The sequence below is a fragment of the Lagopus muta genome, chromosome 18 (assembly GCF_023343835.1).
Source record: "Lagopus muta isolate bLagMut1 chromosome 18, bLagMut1 primary, whole genome shotgun sequence".
Lineage (NCBI taxonomy): Eukaryota > Metazoa > Chordata > Aves > Galliformes > Phasianidae > Lagopus > Lagopus muta.
Window position 1 is genome coordinate 7299953 of NC_064450.1, and position 12202 is coordinate 7312154.

At 46.6% G+C, this 12202-nt stretch overlaps 1 protein-coding gene across 4 annotated transcripts in view; it reads left to right on the forward strand.

Annotated features, from left to right (window-relative positions):
• The window catches only part of RGS9 (regulator of G protein signaling 9), a 29335-nt gene extending 17335 nt beyond the window's left edge, over nt 1-12000 (forward strand). The window contains exons 10-17 of one of the 4 annotated variants that reach the window (XM_048965212.1): nt 1661-1690; nt 2385-2446; nt 4353-4466; nt 5347-5462; nt 5887-5974; nt 6463-6601; nt 7203-7288; nt 9066-12000. In XM_048965212.1, the coding sequence (XP_048821169.1) occupies nt 1661-1690; nt 2385-2446; nt 4353-4466; nt 5347-5462; nt 5887-5974; nt 6463-6601; nt 7203-7288; nt 9066-9237 (807 nt within the window). In that variant the 3' untranslated portion in view covers nt 9238-12000. Of the gene's footprint in view, nt 1-1660; nt 1691-2384; nt 2447-4352; nt 4467-5346; nt 5463-5886; nt 5975-6462; nt 6602-7199; nt 7289-9065 lie in introns of those variants that run through there. The other 3 variants (XM_048965213.1, XM_048965215.1, XM_048965214.1) reach the window with 3 other exon arrangements.
• The last annotated feature ends 202 nt before the right edge of the window (nt 12001-12202 follow it).

Consider the following 12202-nt stretch of genomic DNA (forward strand, 5'->3'; position numbering starts at 1 on the left):
CTGCTATTGTGCAGGAATTAGGTTGCCTGAAACAGAATCAAAGTTTTCTGATGCGGGCATTTCTAGGTCAGTAAATGAAGCTAGATTCTCTGTGCAAGCAGGTGACTTTTTTCTGCCTTCCATTTCTACAATGTATATGGAATAGTATTAACACTGTAAAAAAAGAGGGGAAGCAGTGATGCCTACGTGAAAGTTTGCCATCAGAGGTATGGCCAAGAGCCAGGGAGGGTGAAAAGCTGATACTCAGTGTTTATCTTCAAATTATTCATAAGATAAGTCCCAGGAACCTTTGCATCAGCAAGGGAAGCTGCACAACCCTGTGGCCAATGATCCTATTGTCTGGCAGCTTTGTACTCCTGCTGCCGTGTCAGCCCTCAACCCCTCACATGCAGTTCCTTGTGTGCAGTCAGCAGGGCATCTCTGCTGGTGCAACTAGTGTTTGCTGTCCTGTTTGTCCCAGCTGAGATTATCCATCATTCAGAGTTGGTCATGGTATTTCCAGCAACAAAAGCTTCCTCCCATTGCAATGCCAACACAGTCAGGATTCCTGTTAGTACTACACCAGCCAGGCTGGGTTGTGTTAAGATCACAACCTGTACAGATTGGCTGATCTGCTTCTACTTCTGAGATGGTGAGTGTGCCCTCGTAAAAACAACCAGGTTACAACAAGATGTACACATTTTTCTTCCAATTACAGTTTATTCCTTCTGAGTAGGGCTACTGATCATGGTTAAAATACAAAATCAGGTCTGTATCAGTGCCTCTCCAAAAGCAGCCTGGGAGAGTATCCTGCCTTCCCCAGAACAGGGGCACAGGGGCAGCGCTCTGCAGGTTCTTTGGTGAGAGGAGAGAAGCAGGCTGTGTTGCTTGTGTTGTTTGGCAGCAGATGTTCTGTTCCTGATGGCTGACAGACACTGCTTCCACAAGGCACTCTGCAGGCCACTGTCTGCTGCAGGGTTAATTAGATAGGATAATTCTGGTCTGCAGATTATCTGTGTGGCTCTTGTTAGCTAGAACAGGAAACGCAGAACTGAAAGCTTGCAAAAGCCTTTAAAGGCTTGCTGGGAGCATCTCTGATTTAGCCTGTCTTTTCCTTTCCTTCTTCGAGTTTACCTCACAAAGTAACTGTGCTTCAAAGAAAGATGTGTGCATAAACACCCTGCAGTTAATTTCTTGCCTTCAATTGCTTGCTCATTTGTGAATGACATGTAACATAGTCTGAGTTACTCAAATCACAGTGTAAGCACCCTTTGCACAGCAGATACATCTTCTGAGGCTTTTAATTGTGGTGTTTATATTTTGCAATGTGTTGGTTCCTGTCTCCTTTACCTAATACTGAATGATCTAATCTGTGTCTCGTAAATGAATCTATTTTAGCTCCATTAGAATGCCCCTTTAATTGAAGGCATACAGGCAGGCTGTGATGGAAGAAGCAGTGCTAACAGTAAATACAGCTAATGGAACAATTTACAGTGTGTGGATGCTCTTAGCTTTGATGATACCCTGATTAGCTGCGCTGCTGTGTTTGATTTTACTCGTAATGAGAATTAATTGGAGAGCACTGCACGACAGCAGCAGTGCAATGATGTTTTCATGTCTCAAAGAGGATGAGTGAAAGCACCCGCCCCAATTTCTTTATTTTTGTTTCTTTATTTTACAGAAAAAAACAATGGATGTTTATAGGAGAGAGGTAACTGGTCATTCCTTGATTTCTACTTGTCCAACGTGTGTGTATTACTTTTATCACTGTTAGTTGAGGGATCAGAGCCCCCTTTGCAGGGGATAGTCTGTGTTAAGAATGCTTTGGTTTGGCTGGCAGAGTCTCTGCCCCACAGAGCTTTTGGTCGGTGTGATTTCAGCACATTTCCTCCCGCTGCAGCAGGCAGGCAGCAGCTCTCGTAGTGATGTGAGGAAACACTGAAGGCTTAGCAAGGGCAGACACTGGGGCTAAAATCCAACAGATCAAAATTAGTGGTGGGGAAATCACAGGAGATGCATCCAATGGCGCCAGTGTAGAGACAGCCAAGGATCAATGATAATTACATGCTAAATCATCCGGAGCGTTTCTAGGTGCCAAGAACGGTAGCTACTATGCAGTTCTTTTATAGCATGGAGGCTGTTGTTGCATTACTTTCACACTAAAAAACGCTTGGCTGGTATTTTCAGCGAGCTCAGTGAAAATGGCCATTTTTCCCTGACAGTTTAGGGATGTTGTGGTTCCTTGGACATCCAATGAAGCGCTGGGAGGAGGAGCTCTTAGTTGTAGGTACTGCAGGTATTGCCCCCCTCCTGCCTGGGAGAGGGCATGCCTGCTGTTCAGATAGAGTTGGCCTGGTCTGCGTATCTCATTTCTCCTAACCATGGGCATGTCTGATCCCTTTCAGATTATGTACTATCAGCAGGCCATCATGAAATCCAGAGTGAAATCTTCTGTCTCCCTTGGAGGGTAAGTCCCAATTTCCTTCTGTCCACACATTAATTAGTCTTTGGTGCTCATCTCTTAGCGAGATGATGAAGCTGTCTGTTCTTGCAGCTGGTGACTCAGTCTGGGGAATGGCTACGGTGGCCACATGGCCTGTTTGTACATTGGTGGCTGGGCTGTGTGCTCCTGTGCTAGAAGGCACAAAGCAGAGGAGGTGGCAGAGTCCTTGTCTTCAGGGAAACTAAGCAGCTAAGGGGGGCTTTGCTATAAACGTCTGCAGAGCAGTGTCAGCCTCTCAGTCAAGATTCCCTTTGAAATCAAGAGATATTCAGGCTGGGCAGTGGCTGTTGGATCAGCACAGCTCTGCAGTTTGGAAGAGTTTCTCACCTGAAGTCCTGTGTTGGCAGCTCCCACGCCACCAGTCCACGTTGCATACGTGTTATTGCCATCCAGCAGCTCCTCTCAAATCCAAGATAAACGTGGAGCTTGGGCCTGTTCCCTCATAGAAAGACAGTCATGGATGAATGAAATAGGCTGGGAGATCTAGGAAGTTGTACCACAACTTGAGAACCACAGCTTGTAAGGCACAAGCAGTTTTGCTCCTTTGTCTGTCACATACACCCAGGTCACATAAAACTCTCCTTGCCTCAATTATGTGAACTGTGAGGTGGAGCTGGGGACACCTGTCTGTCTTCCAGGAATTTGGGGTACTTAAAATAAAGTTACACATTGGTACTAGTCATATAAAGGAGTATGGCCAATACTTGGAGCAAAAAACACTTGGGAAAGTTGGATCTCCATCTTCAGCTGTGGGATTGGCTCCAAATCAAATTATTGTTGACGAGGATAAGATCAGTAACTTGATAGTATGCATGCAGCAGAGCACCACATTGATTTAGGAGGAGCTGCAAAGCATTAATCATTAAAAGAACAGAACGATGTTACCTGAGTTGACAGGTTTAGATTTGCAGCTTAATTAGAATGTATGGAGTGGAGAGAATTATGTAGGTGCTGAATGCCTTGGCATTTCCAGTGAAAAGATAGGATCAAGCACTTCTGTGCCAAACCTGTGCTATACTTCGTGCAGAAGCATTGTATAATCACAGGATCTATGCCAGGGTGCCTGTTAGCAACAGGCCCTTGGACAGTGCACTCCCTGCTCTGAGCACATAAAAGCAGTTGTGCCCGGAGGGAATTTTAAACACAGAAACCAGATAATTTTTTTCAAGAATGAAAAAGGGAGGAGAGAATTAAAATTCCAGGACATTAGTGAAATGGGTTGTAATTACAAGTCTCACCAACTCAGAAGGTAGAAGGGTTTGTCTGGTTCCTGCTAGGATAGGGAGATTTTTGCATTGTGCTGAGCCCTCACCCTCATGTATGGGAATGGGCTCTATAGCATGTCAGTGGAGAGAGAAGTCAGGAGGTGCCTTGAGCACTGCCTTACCTCTTCCAGAGCTTGCTAACGTCTCTTGCACCTTGTGGGGAAGCTGCAGAGGATCCAATCTGAGCAAACGCAGTGCTTGCTTTCCTTTTCTCTGCAATGTGTGGCACAAAACAGCATGGAGGCAGGTATTTCTCTATCTGACCTATTGGCTGCAGGAGACAGCTGTCTTTTGGGGGCTTAGTCCCACTTCCTTGAAGTGAAGAGGCGAAAGGAGGTGATGAAGGAGCCTTGGATCTCCCAGAAGTTGACCTGACGAAACCAGTGCTTTGAACGATGCTTGGGAGATTTCTGTTTGCGAAGCACAAAAGATTAACTGTGCTACTGAATCAGTTTTTGTAGTTAGGTAGGGGCCACATTCCAGATCTCCATGGTAAGGCAGCTGCTCTGAGCGTACCCACAGTCTGTACATTCGTTTGGTTGTAATGGGACTGATTGCAATTCTGTGGCAAGTTATGATTTTGATTTTGTTGAATTTACTTGCAGGCTTGTGAAGTACTCTGAGCAGTTTCTCTCCAATGATCCTATCCTGTCTGGATGTCTCCCTAGCAACCCCTGGATAACAGATGACCCTGATTTCTGGGATCTCAATGCAAAGCTGTACGTAGCTTTTTTGCCAGCTTGTGGTTTACAGTGACCTTTATGCTGATAGAAATCAGAAAGGGGAACTGCTGATCTCATCACGACATCCAGTCTGTGATCATGAGCAGGGCAACAATTCCCCTTCTGGCATGGCTGAAGTGGGGAATATCCATGCTGAACCTTCCTTAACATGGTGGAAATTCCTAAAATGTTGGGAGTACGCACCTAGAAGCTGCTCAATTGTCCAAATCCTCTCTTGAATTACCTCAGTTTTCCTAGCAAAAGAGTAGAATATGACGAGTTATGCTCAGGTGTAGCACTTGATTTAGGATTAACCTTGCTAATATAGCTCCTGCCAATGGTGTAGCAATTTGGTGTTCACCTGCTTGGCTTCTTAGTAGGGAGTCTGGACTGGGGACATGTACTGATGGTCCATCCCTTCTCTGAGGTCTCCCTTGGTTCCTATTCAGATTGCATTTGCTAATTATGTATTAGCAACTCTGGGATTGAAGCATACAGCATATTAGTGGTTCTCGTTTGAGACCGGCAATCCTGTTACAGTGATAATACCCCATTAAGGCAGCCCCAGAAGATACCTTCACAGAATGGAAGCTTTGAGCAGCGATATCCTCCTCCAGGATGGGACTGAGTCAGACCTCCAGCAAAGCTGGGCCAGTGCTGTGAGAGCAGAACAATCCAAGACAAATCCTCATCCCATTGTGTACCAAGTTGTTTAATTACCGCTTCCTTAGCGGGCTGACTTGAGGAGCTCATTACAGCATTCTGGAAAACAGAAAGCACTGAGTCTCCTGACATTCCAACATTTTGGTTTTCATTAATCTGCCATTTAGATGGGCCTCATGAAACTGGCAGTACTGTTTGTATTCAACCTTTGCAGGGTGGAAATCCCCACCAGGATGCGTGTGGAGCGATGGGCTTTTAATTTCAGCGAGCTGATACGGGACCCAAAAGGTCGGCAGAACTTCCAGCTCTTCCTGAAGAAGGAGTTCAGCGGTGCGTTCCTTGTCTCTCTTTCCCTGGGGCGCACAGCTGAGCCTGGGCACCAGGAGAGATCCGTGCCTTTGCAACGCCGTGCGCTGTCACGGTGATGAAGCCATGAAGCGGAGGCGCTGTGCAGCCAGTGCGTGCAGCGCCACCTAGTGGCACGGGGCGCACAGTGCAGCTGCGCAGGCCGCTCGTGTGAGGGCACTGCTGCCACGGGCTGAATTCACGTGCTCCTGTGGGTCTGTCACTGGGCAGGGGGCAGTGGGAAGCTGCGTCCTCCTTCAGCCTGCAGGAGATTTTTAGGGTGGCTGTAAGAATTAGAGAGATTCTGAATTGGGACGGTGTTGTATGGAATCAAACAAATTCAGTTTAGGAGTTCATAAATGGGATTTCCTTGGTCTCGCTCTGTACTCAACGAATCCTTCTTGTGCAGGAGAGAACCTAAGTTTCTGGGAAGCCTGTGAGGATCTCAAATATGGAGACCAGTCCAAGGTCAAAGAAAAAGCAGAAGAGATTTACAAGTGAGTGTGATGATCTTACGTTCTTACACTCTCCACGTGAGTCTCGTATCCTCCCTGACACGTTGCCATTCCCCTTGTGATTTATTCCTACAGGCTTTGCCCGTGTAGGAATGGAGATTGTGAAGGTGAAAGCTTAAAAGTTGTTGCATGGCTGCTTTTCCCCTCTGCTCTCCAGTATAATGTTTAAGAGAAATCTTAGCTTGTAGTTTAAATACCAGAATAGCAAATGTCTTGGGGTTGCCACAAGGTGAGTGGAGAGACCCTTTGTGCTTCCAGAGGCCTAAAATTTGCTTTATATTGTGTGTTACATTGCAAGAGGAAGTGACTGAATGTCACAGCTCACTTTGCTGGAGAGAAGATTAATTGCTCGAGATCATTTACAGCAAATTGTAGTGGGAAGTTAAAGGGACTTTTCCTTTCGTCCACAGACAGAGGAATCTGGGGGAATTCACTTGTTAATGACGCTGTTGATCCACCTCTCCTCGTAGGCTGTTCCTCGCTCCAGGAGCTAGGCGCTGGATTAACATAGATGGCACAACAATGGGCATCACGGTGAAAGGCCTCAAGCACCCTCATCGCTATGTTTTAGATGCTGCTCAGACCCACATTTACATGCTGATGAAAAAGGTTTGTTATTTGTTTCCAAGCCTCAGGGGGATTCCAGGTCTCGGGGCCTTTCCATGTCTTTGACTGTTACCAGCTGTCGCTGTCGAGTGGCCTCTGTTTGAAAATCCCTCAGATTTGCTGATTTAAGCAAGCACTGGGTCAGCTCTTTGTATTTTGCTGCTGCTTTTTCCCCCAAGGTGGCCGAGGTTAGGTGTCTGCTACGAGTCTTGCTTTCTAAATGTTCCCTTGGTCAAACTGCACTCAGCAAGGAGGAGTGCTGTTGGCCAAATCAGCAGCTAATGCAAGTGGACAATGAAAGATAAAGCTGATTTTAAGCCAGCTGCTGAAATGTTTGGCTTCTGAAACATACATTCTTCACCCTGCAATGACTGTGGGACCCCTGGATTGTACCTGGGAAGCTTTACTAGGAGATGAAAATTCTTGGGAATTTTACAAGATGAAAGGATATTGGTTTAAGTACCACATTTGCCTGAAAATGCAAAGTCACTTGGGCTGCTGGGTGAGGTACCCAGTTCCCAGCCTCCTTGGCTCCCAAGCAGATATATTTGGTGGTGATTTTAATAAGCCCATAACTACCAGCTTCCCTTTTTTCTCCTAGTAGGACTCCTATGGCCGCTATTTGAAGTCTCCAGTATACAAGGAAATGCTGGCCAAGGCTGTTGTGCCACAAGAAACTGTCAAAAAAAGGCAAGTGAAACTAAACACAGTTGTGGGCTTTGCTTTTCTTGTAGCAAGGGTTGAAAAAGCCTGAGTTACAGCAAAATTACTATAATTTAGATATTTGCTTAATTAAATACATTTTTTCACTGAGAAGATGCCTTTCTTTGAGATTCATTATGCTGTTTATTTGTGAGCCCTTTGGAAATGCCTCATGTGCAATCAGAATCTGCTTGATGATAACTCAGCTGCCTTGCCTGTTGGGTCTTTTCAGAAATGCTGTGATTGTTGCATTAATCATGGCATTTCTCTTGGAAGGAGAGAGCACTGTGTACTGGGCATGAGAACTCTCAGCCATGAAACACTGGCTGCCAGAGGAGATGCAGAGCTGCTGCAGGATCCTCCATGGATTCTGCTCTGCTCTGCCTGAACAAAGCTAGCTGCACAGTGAAGGTGAAAGGCATCTTACCTGTGGGTGATACAAGGTAGGCAGCCTGAGAAGGGAAAGGCTTGAAATGGCTTTTTTCTGACCAAGGTGGGAGTTGCACAGCAAATGCAGGCAATCTGAACTGCAGTAGCTTCTTAAAACAAAATGTGCACTGTCAAAGCCAGACTGGGTGATGTGCTTTTCTCTCTGTTCCTCTTCCACTCGTCAGCCTCGCAAACAAAAAGAGGAATAATGGACTTTCACACTGTTGTTTCTTCTAACGCCCAAGTCAGTGGAAAGGAAAACAAACCAACAAAACACCAAACCAACAAACCCTCCTGTTTGGGGCTGGGTTAGTTTTTCCCTGAGCCACACAAAGTCCCTGGCAGATGCTGGATTACCCCTGGTGGTTGCCATCATATCTTTCAGTGCCTGTTCTGGATACAGAACACACAGACAGCATCCTGTATAAACCAGAGAGCTGCTACCCCAGAAGTGGTTTAATGTTTGTTTTCACTGCTGCTGGTCACGATTCTGCTGAAACAGACAGCAGGTGCCTTTTTGGGAACCACCTATACTGGTGTCAGTTTGATGGCCGTTGTTTGGATTCATGCTGAAAGTTAGTTATTATAGAATCACAGAACTGTAGGAGTTGGAAAGGACCTCTAGAAATCAAATCCAACCTCCTTGCTTAAGCAGTAGGGAAATTCTTGTGCTCCAGTTTCTGCCTGTTGCCCCTTTCTGTCGCCGTGTGCCACCATTGACTGGACTCCCTCACTTTAGATATTTATAAACAGCTTTCAGATCACCTCTCAGCCTTTCCTTCTCCAGACTGCAGAGTCAGAAGTCTCTCAGCTTTTCCTTGTACAGAATATGCTCCAGGCCCTTTCAGATGCTTAAAACAAGAAGAGTAATGTTTTAGACATCTTCTGGCTTTGGTGTCTCTCATTAAGACCAGGAACAAAGCTGCCTTTACTCTTTTAGTAGTTCTGCTGCTATATGACAGAATCACCAAGCTTTAAACCACTTAGTCTGTGTTTGCACTTCATGTATGCTTCTTTATCTACACTGCCCTCCTCATTAAATGATCTCATGGAACATTCACTGGCTTCTCTTTGGGAGAGATTTTAAGAGACAAAAGTGCTTAAGAGGAAAGTCAGCCAAAATACTAAGGTGCACCTCTGTATTGAATGTATGAGGTGCCTTTCTTTTGCCTGGTCAGGTAGCAGCAGGCACTGTGACAAGTGCCTTTCTCCCCATGCATAGCCTCAGAGCCCAAGGGAGGTTTTCTGATTGGTGACTCTGCTCTATCTGGGGTCATCCAGCTATGCAGAGTTTCTACCTCTCAGTAACATTCTGTTTCTTTCTCCTTCTGCCTAGTTCCAATTTCCCATTTGGACGCCGTCATCTCCGCTCCAGCCCCAGCCCCATCATCCTGAGGCAGCAGGAGGAAGAAGCCAAAGCCAAAGAAGCTGCTGCCACCGTGGACATCACGCAGGTCATGAGCAAGCTGGATCGGAGGAGCCAGCTCAAGCAGGAACCTCCTAAGTAGGCTCTGAGCCCTGCAGGGCACAGCACAGGGAAAATACAAGCTGAGGGCAGTGTTGAGCTTCGTCTCCCTTTCCTGAAGGTGTCAGTGCTGCTTTAGGTTTCCCAGGCCAGCTCTGCCAGCAGCCTGCTTCCTGCATGTTGCCATGGCTTCTGCAGCAGCAGATGTCACTTCCCAGGCACATGAGGCATGGGAATGCTCCTGGAGCCAGGCTGCTGGCTGTGTGGGATTCACAGCATGAGGCCAGAAATCCCTCTGTGCACACCATGACGGGGGATGCTTCTGGCTGCCCCAAGCCCCAGGATTCTGGGCAGCCTGTGTGCCTCTCCCTGTCTTCTGCTCCTCCAGGAGCTGGGATGGCACAAGGTAGAGTGAAGCTGTGCTGTCTGAGTCCTTTGGGTTCATACTGGCCTTCTTTGGAGCAGCAGTTGAGGACTCTCCAGGGAGCAGAGCAAGGCACCCTACCTCAGAATGTGTCCATGCTGATGTCCATCCTCTGAGCAGGATGTGCACCCTCCTGTGGTGTGCGTCCACTGAGAGCAGTGGTCACATAAATTCTCCATCTGCTCTAAGGCACTTCAAGTATCCTGCACCTCCAAATCAGTGCAGAGGGGCTGCAGGCAGAAGAGCAGGATAGGCTTCTTATGAGAACAGTGCAAGGAGCATTTCTGAAGGTTTGGGTGTCCCTTTGAATGTTAATGACAATCCCAAGTCCCCCTGGTACACTGGAGATCAGTGGGAATCTCTGCTCTCTCTCTGTTACCCTGCACTCAGTGAGCCAGGTGTGCAGGCTTAGAGCTGTCTCTCACAGGAGCTTGCAGGAGTGCTTGAGAGATGCTACCATATCTGTGTCTCTTTTATCAAGTCCTTTCTGCCTCTTGTCTTGTCTTTTTCCTGCTATTCTATTTTCTGTAAAATAAAAAATAAAAAAATAACAGGAGGTAGTTCCAGTTGTCACTGGTTTGTAGCCCAGAGGCAAAGAAGAGCCAGGGCAGAGGTGTTAAGAGCTGATTTCAAGTTTAAGAGGTGATTTTTGTTTTTTTGTTTTTTTTTTTCCAATTTCTACTGTCTCTTTTGCTCCTTCAAATAGGAAATCTAACCAACTATGTTAGCACTAAAGAGCTTGGGGAGATTCCAGACTTTTCTGGGAAACCCCAGGCTGTCTGGGTTAGGCTGATGACTATCAGAACTGGGAAGATTCCTGCAAAGCTCAGTAAAGGCAGTGGGGTGGGGGTGGGGAGGCAGAAAATCTTGTTTGTTAGAAGCTAGGGGAAGCAGAGGAACTGGATGGGAAGAGCTGAAGTACAGGAAACTTCTTAACTCCTCTTGGTATCCTGAATCCATTTTTACAACTGGAATGAAATTGCAGAAAACCAAAAGTAGAGAAACGTGGGTGTGAGGGGGGACTCAGGTGCGTATGGACCAGCTGCTCACTGAGAGGGGGACAGCCAGGCCTTAGGCCCAGGCAGCTTTGAACAGAAATCTTGCTTCCCCTGTGCATCAGGTGCAGAATCGGGGCTACATGTTCTGATGTGGTGTCCTTGCAGAACCAGCTTCCTTCGTTTTGCAGCTGAGCTATGGGAGATCTTCATGACCTTGTTAACCTAATGGGGATATAATGTTTTTAAAGGAATTGAAATCAAGTTGCATGAGTCTTTTGCTCTGATGTCAAGGCCTGCTTGCTAAATCTCTGTTCAGGTTCCCAAAGGAATCAATGGTAAATTTTGCAGTACCATAAAGGGGAGCAGACTCAGATGTAAATGCTTAAAACCACAAGGCTTGTTCACACGAGGTACTGAGCACCATCAGCTTACCTTGACAAGAGAGCACTGAAGAGCTTGGCAGGGTTGGTTTGAAGCTGTTAGGGTGTGATGAGCTCTACACTCTTCAGAGCTTGTGTAACATGGAGCACTGAACGTGTTGGGATTGCCAGTAGTAGTAACATATGGAAGATCAAGTCAGGATATAAATAATAAATAACAAATCTGTGTGTTCCAGTCAGTCCCTCTGATTCTACTTCTGTTTTGTTTGTAGCTGTGCTTTTTATGTTACCTCTCTCCATTCCTTTCTCTGATTTTATTTTTTTAACATCTCAGCTTTACCTTGCTGTCCCACTGGCAAGAGTTAATGCTGCTGCTGGCTTAATGCTGCTCTGGAGTCCCCATGCTTGTGAAACTCCAGTCCCACACTTGCAGGTAGAAGCTGGCTCTGTTCTGCTTCTAGGTTGAGTAAGCTGGCGTGACGCAGTGTGCCATTCCTTGGTCCCTTGCTGCTCAGTCCCTAAAGAGGAAGGTTGCATGGTATAAAGTGTGACTGTGGTACAAACTGAACTTCGCTTTATGTCAGCCAAGAAATTGTTTCCATTGGAAATCAGAGCAGTAGGCTGTTTGTTTCTTGGCCGTCGCTTTCATGCATTCATTTCTCTAATAAAAATAAATGTAGAAAATGAAAACAAACAAACAAACAAAAACTGTTCATCCTTCTCTGTCTCAGTGTGTTCATCCTTCATCCTTCACTGCCATCTCTTTGCCATGTGTTTTCTGTGTGTACTTCTGCTCTCAGTACTTCTGTCTGAAGCCTTGAGCTGCATTTCATCCTGCTGGCAGCGAGGCCCTGGTAGCTGGGTGGGGGACCCTGGTTTGCAGCATGTGCTCTGTGGATTCATCTCTCCTATTCATCCCAAGGGCTTTGGTAACTGAGCCTGAGCCATTGCAGCATCAGCTGGAGACATGGGGCTTCAGTCTGAGATGTAACACCATCTTCTGTTACATCAGTGGCAGGGGCTTGAGCTCACTGCCCTATTTGCTGGGCACCCAGCAGCTCGTGCCGTTGTGCCGTTCATAGCCACGTGCTCAAGATGGCAGGCACTGTGTGGACAAACTGATGTCTCCCACAGCAGCGTCAGCCTGGAGCAGCAGCCCCGCTGAGGCCTGCAGTAACGAGCCTGGTGCATTCCACGTGCAAACGG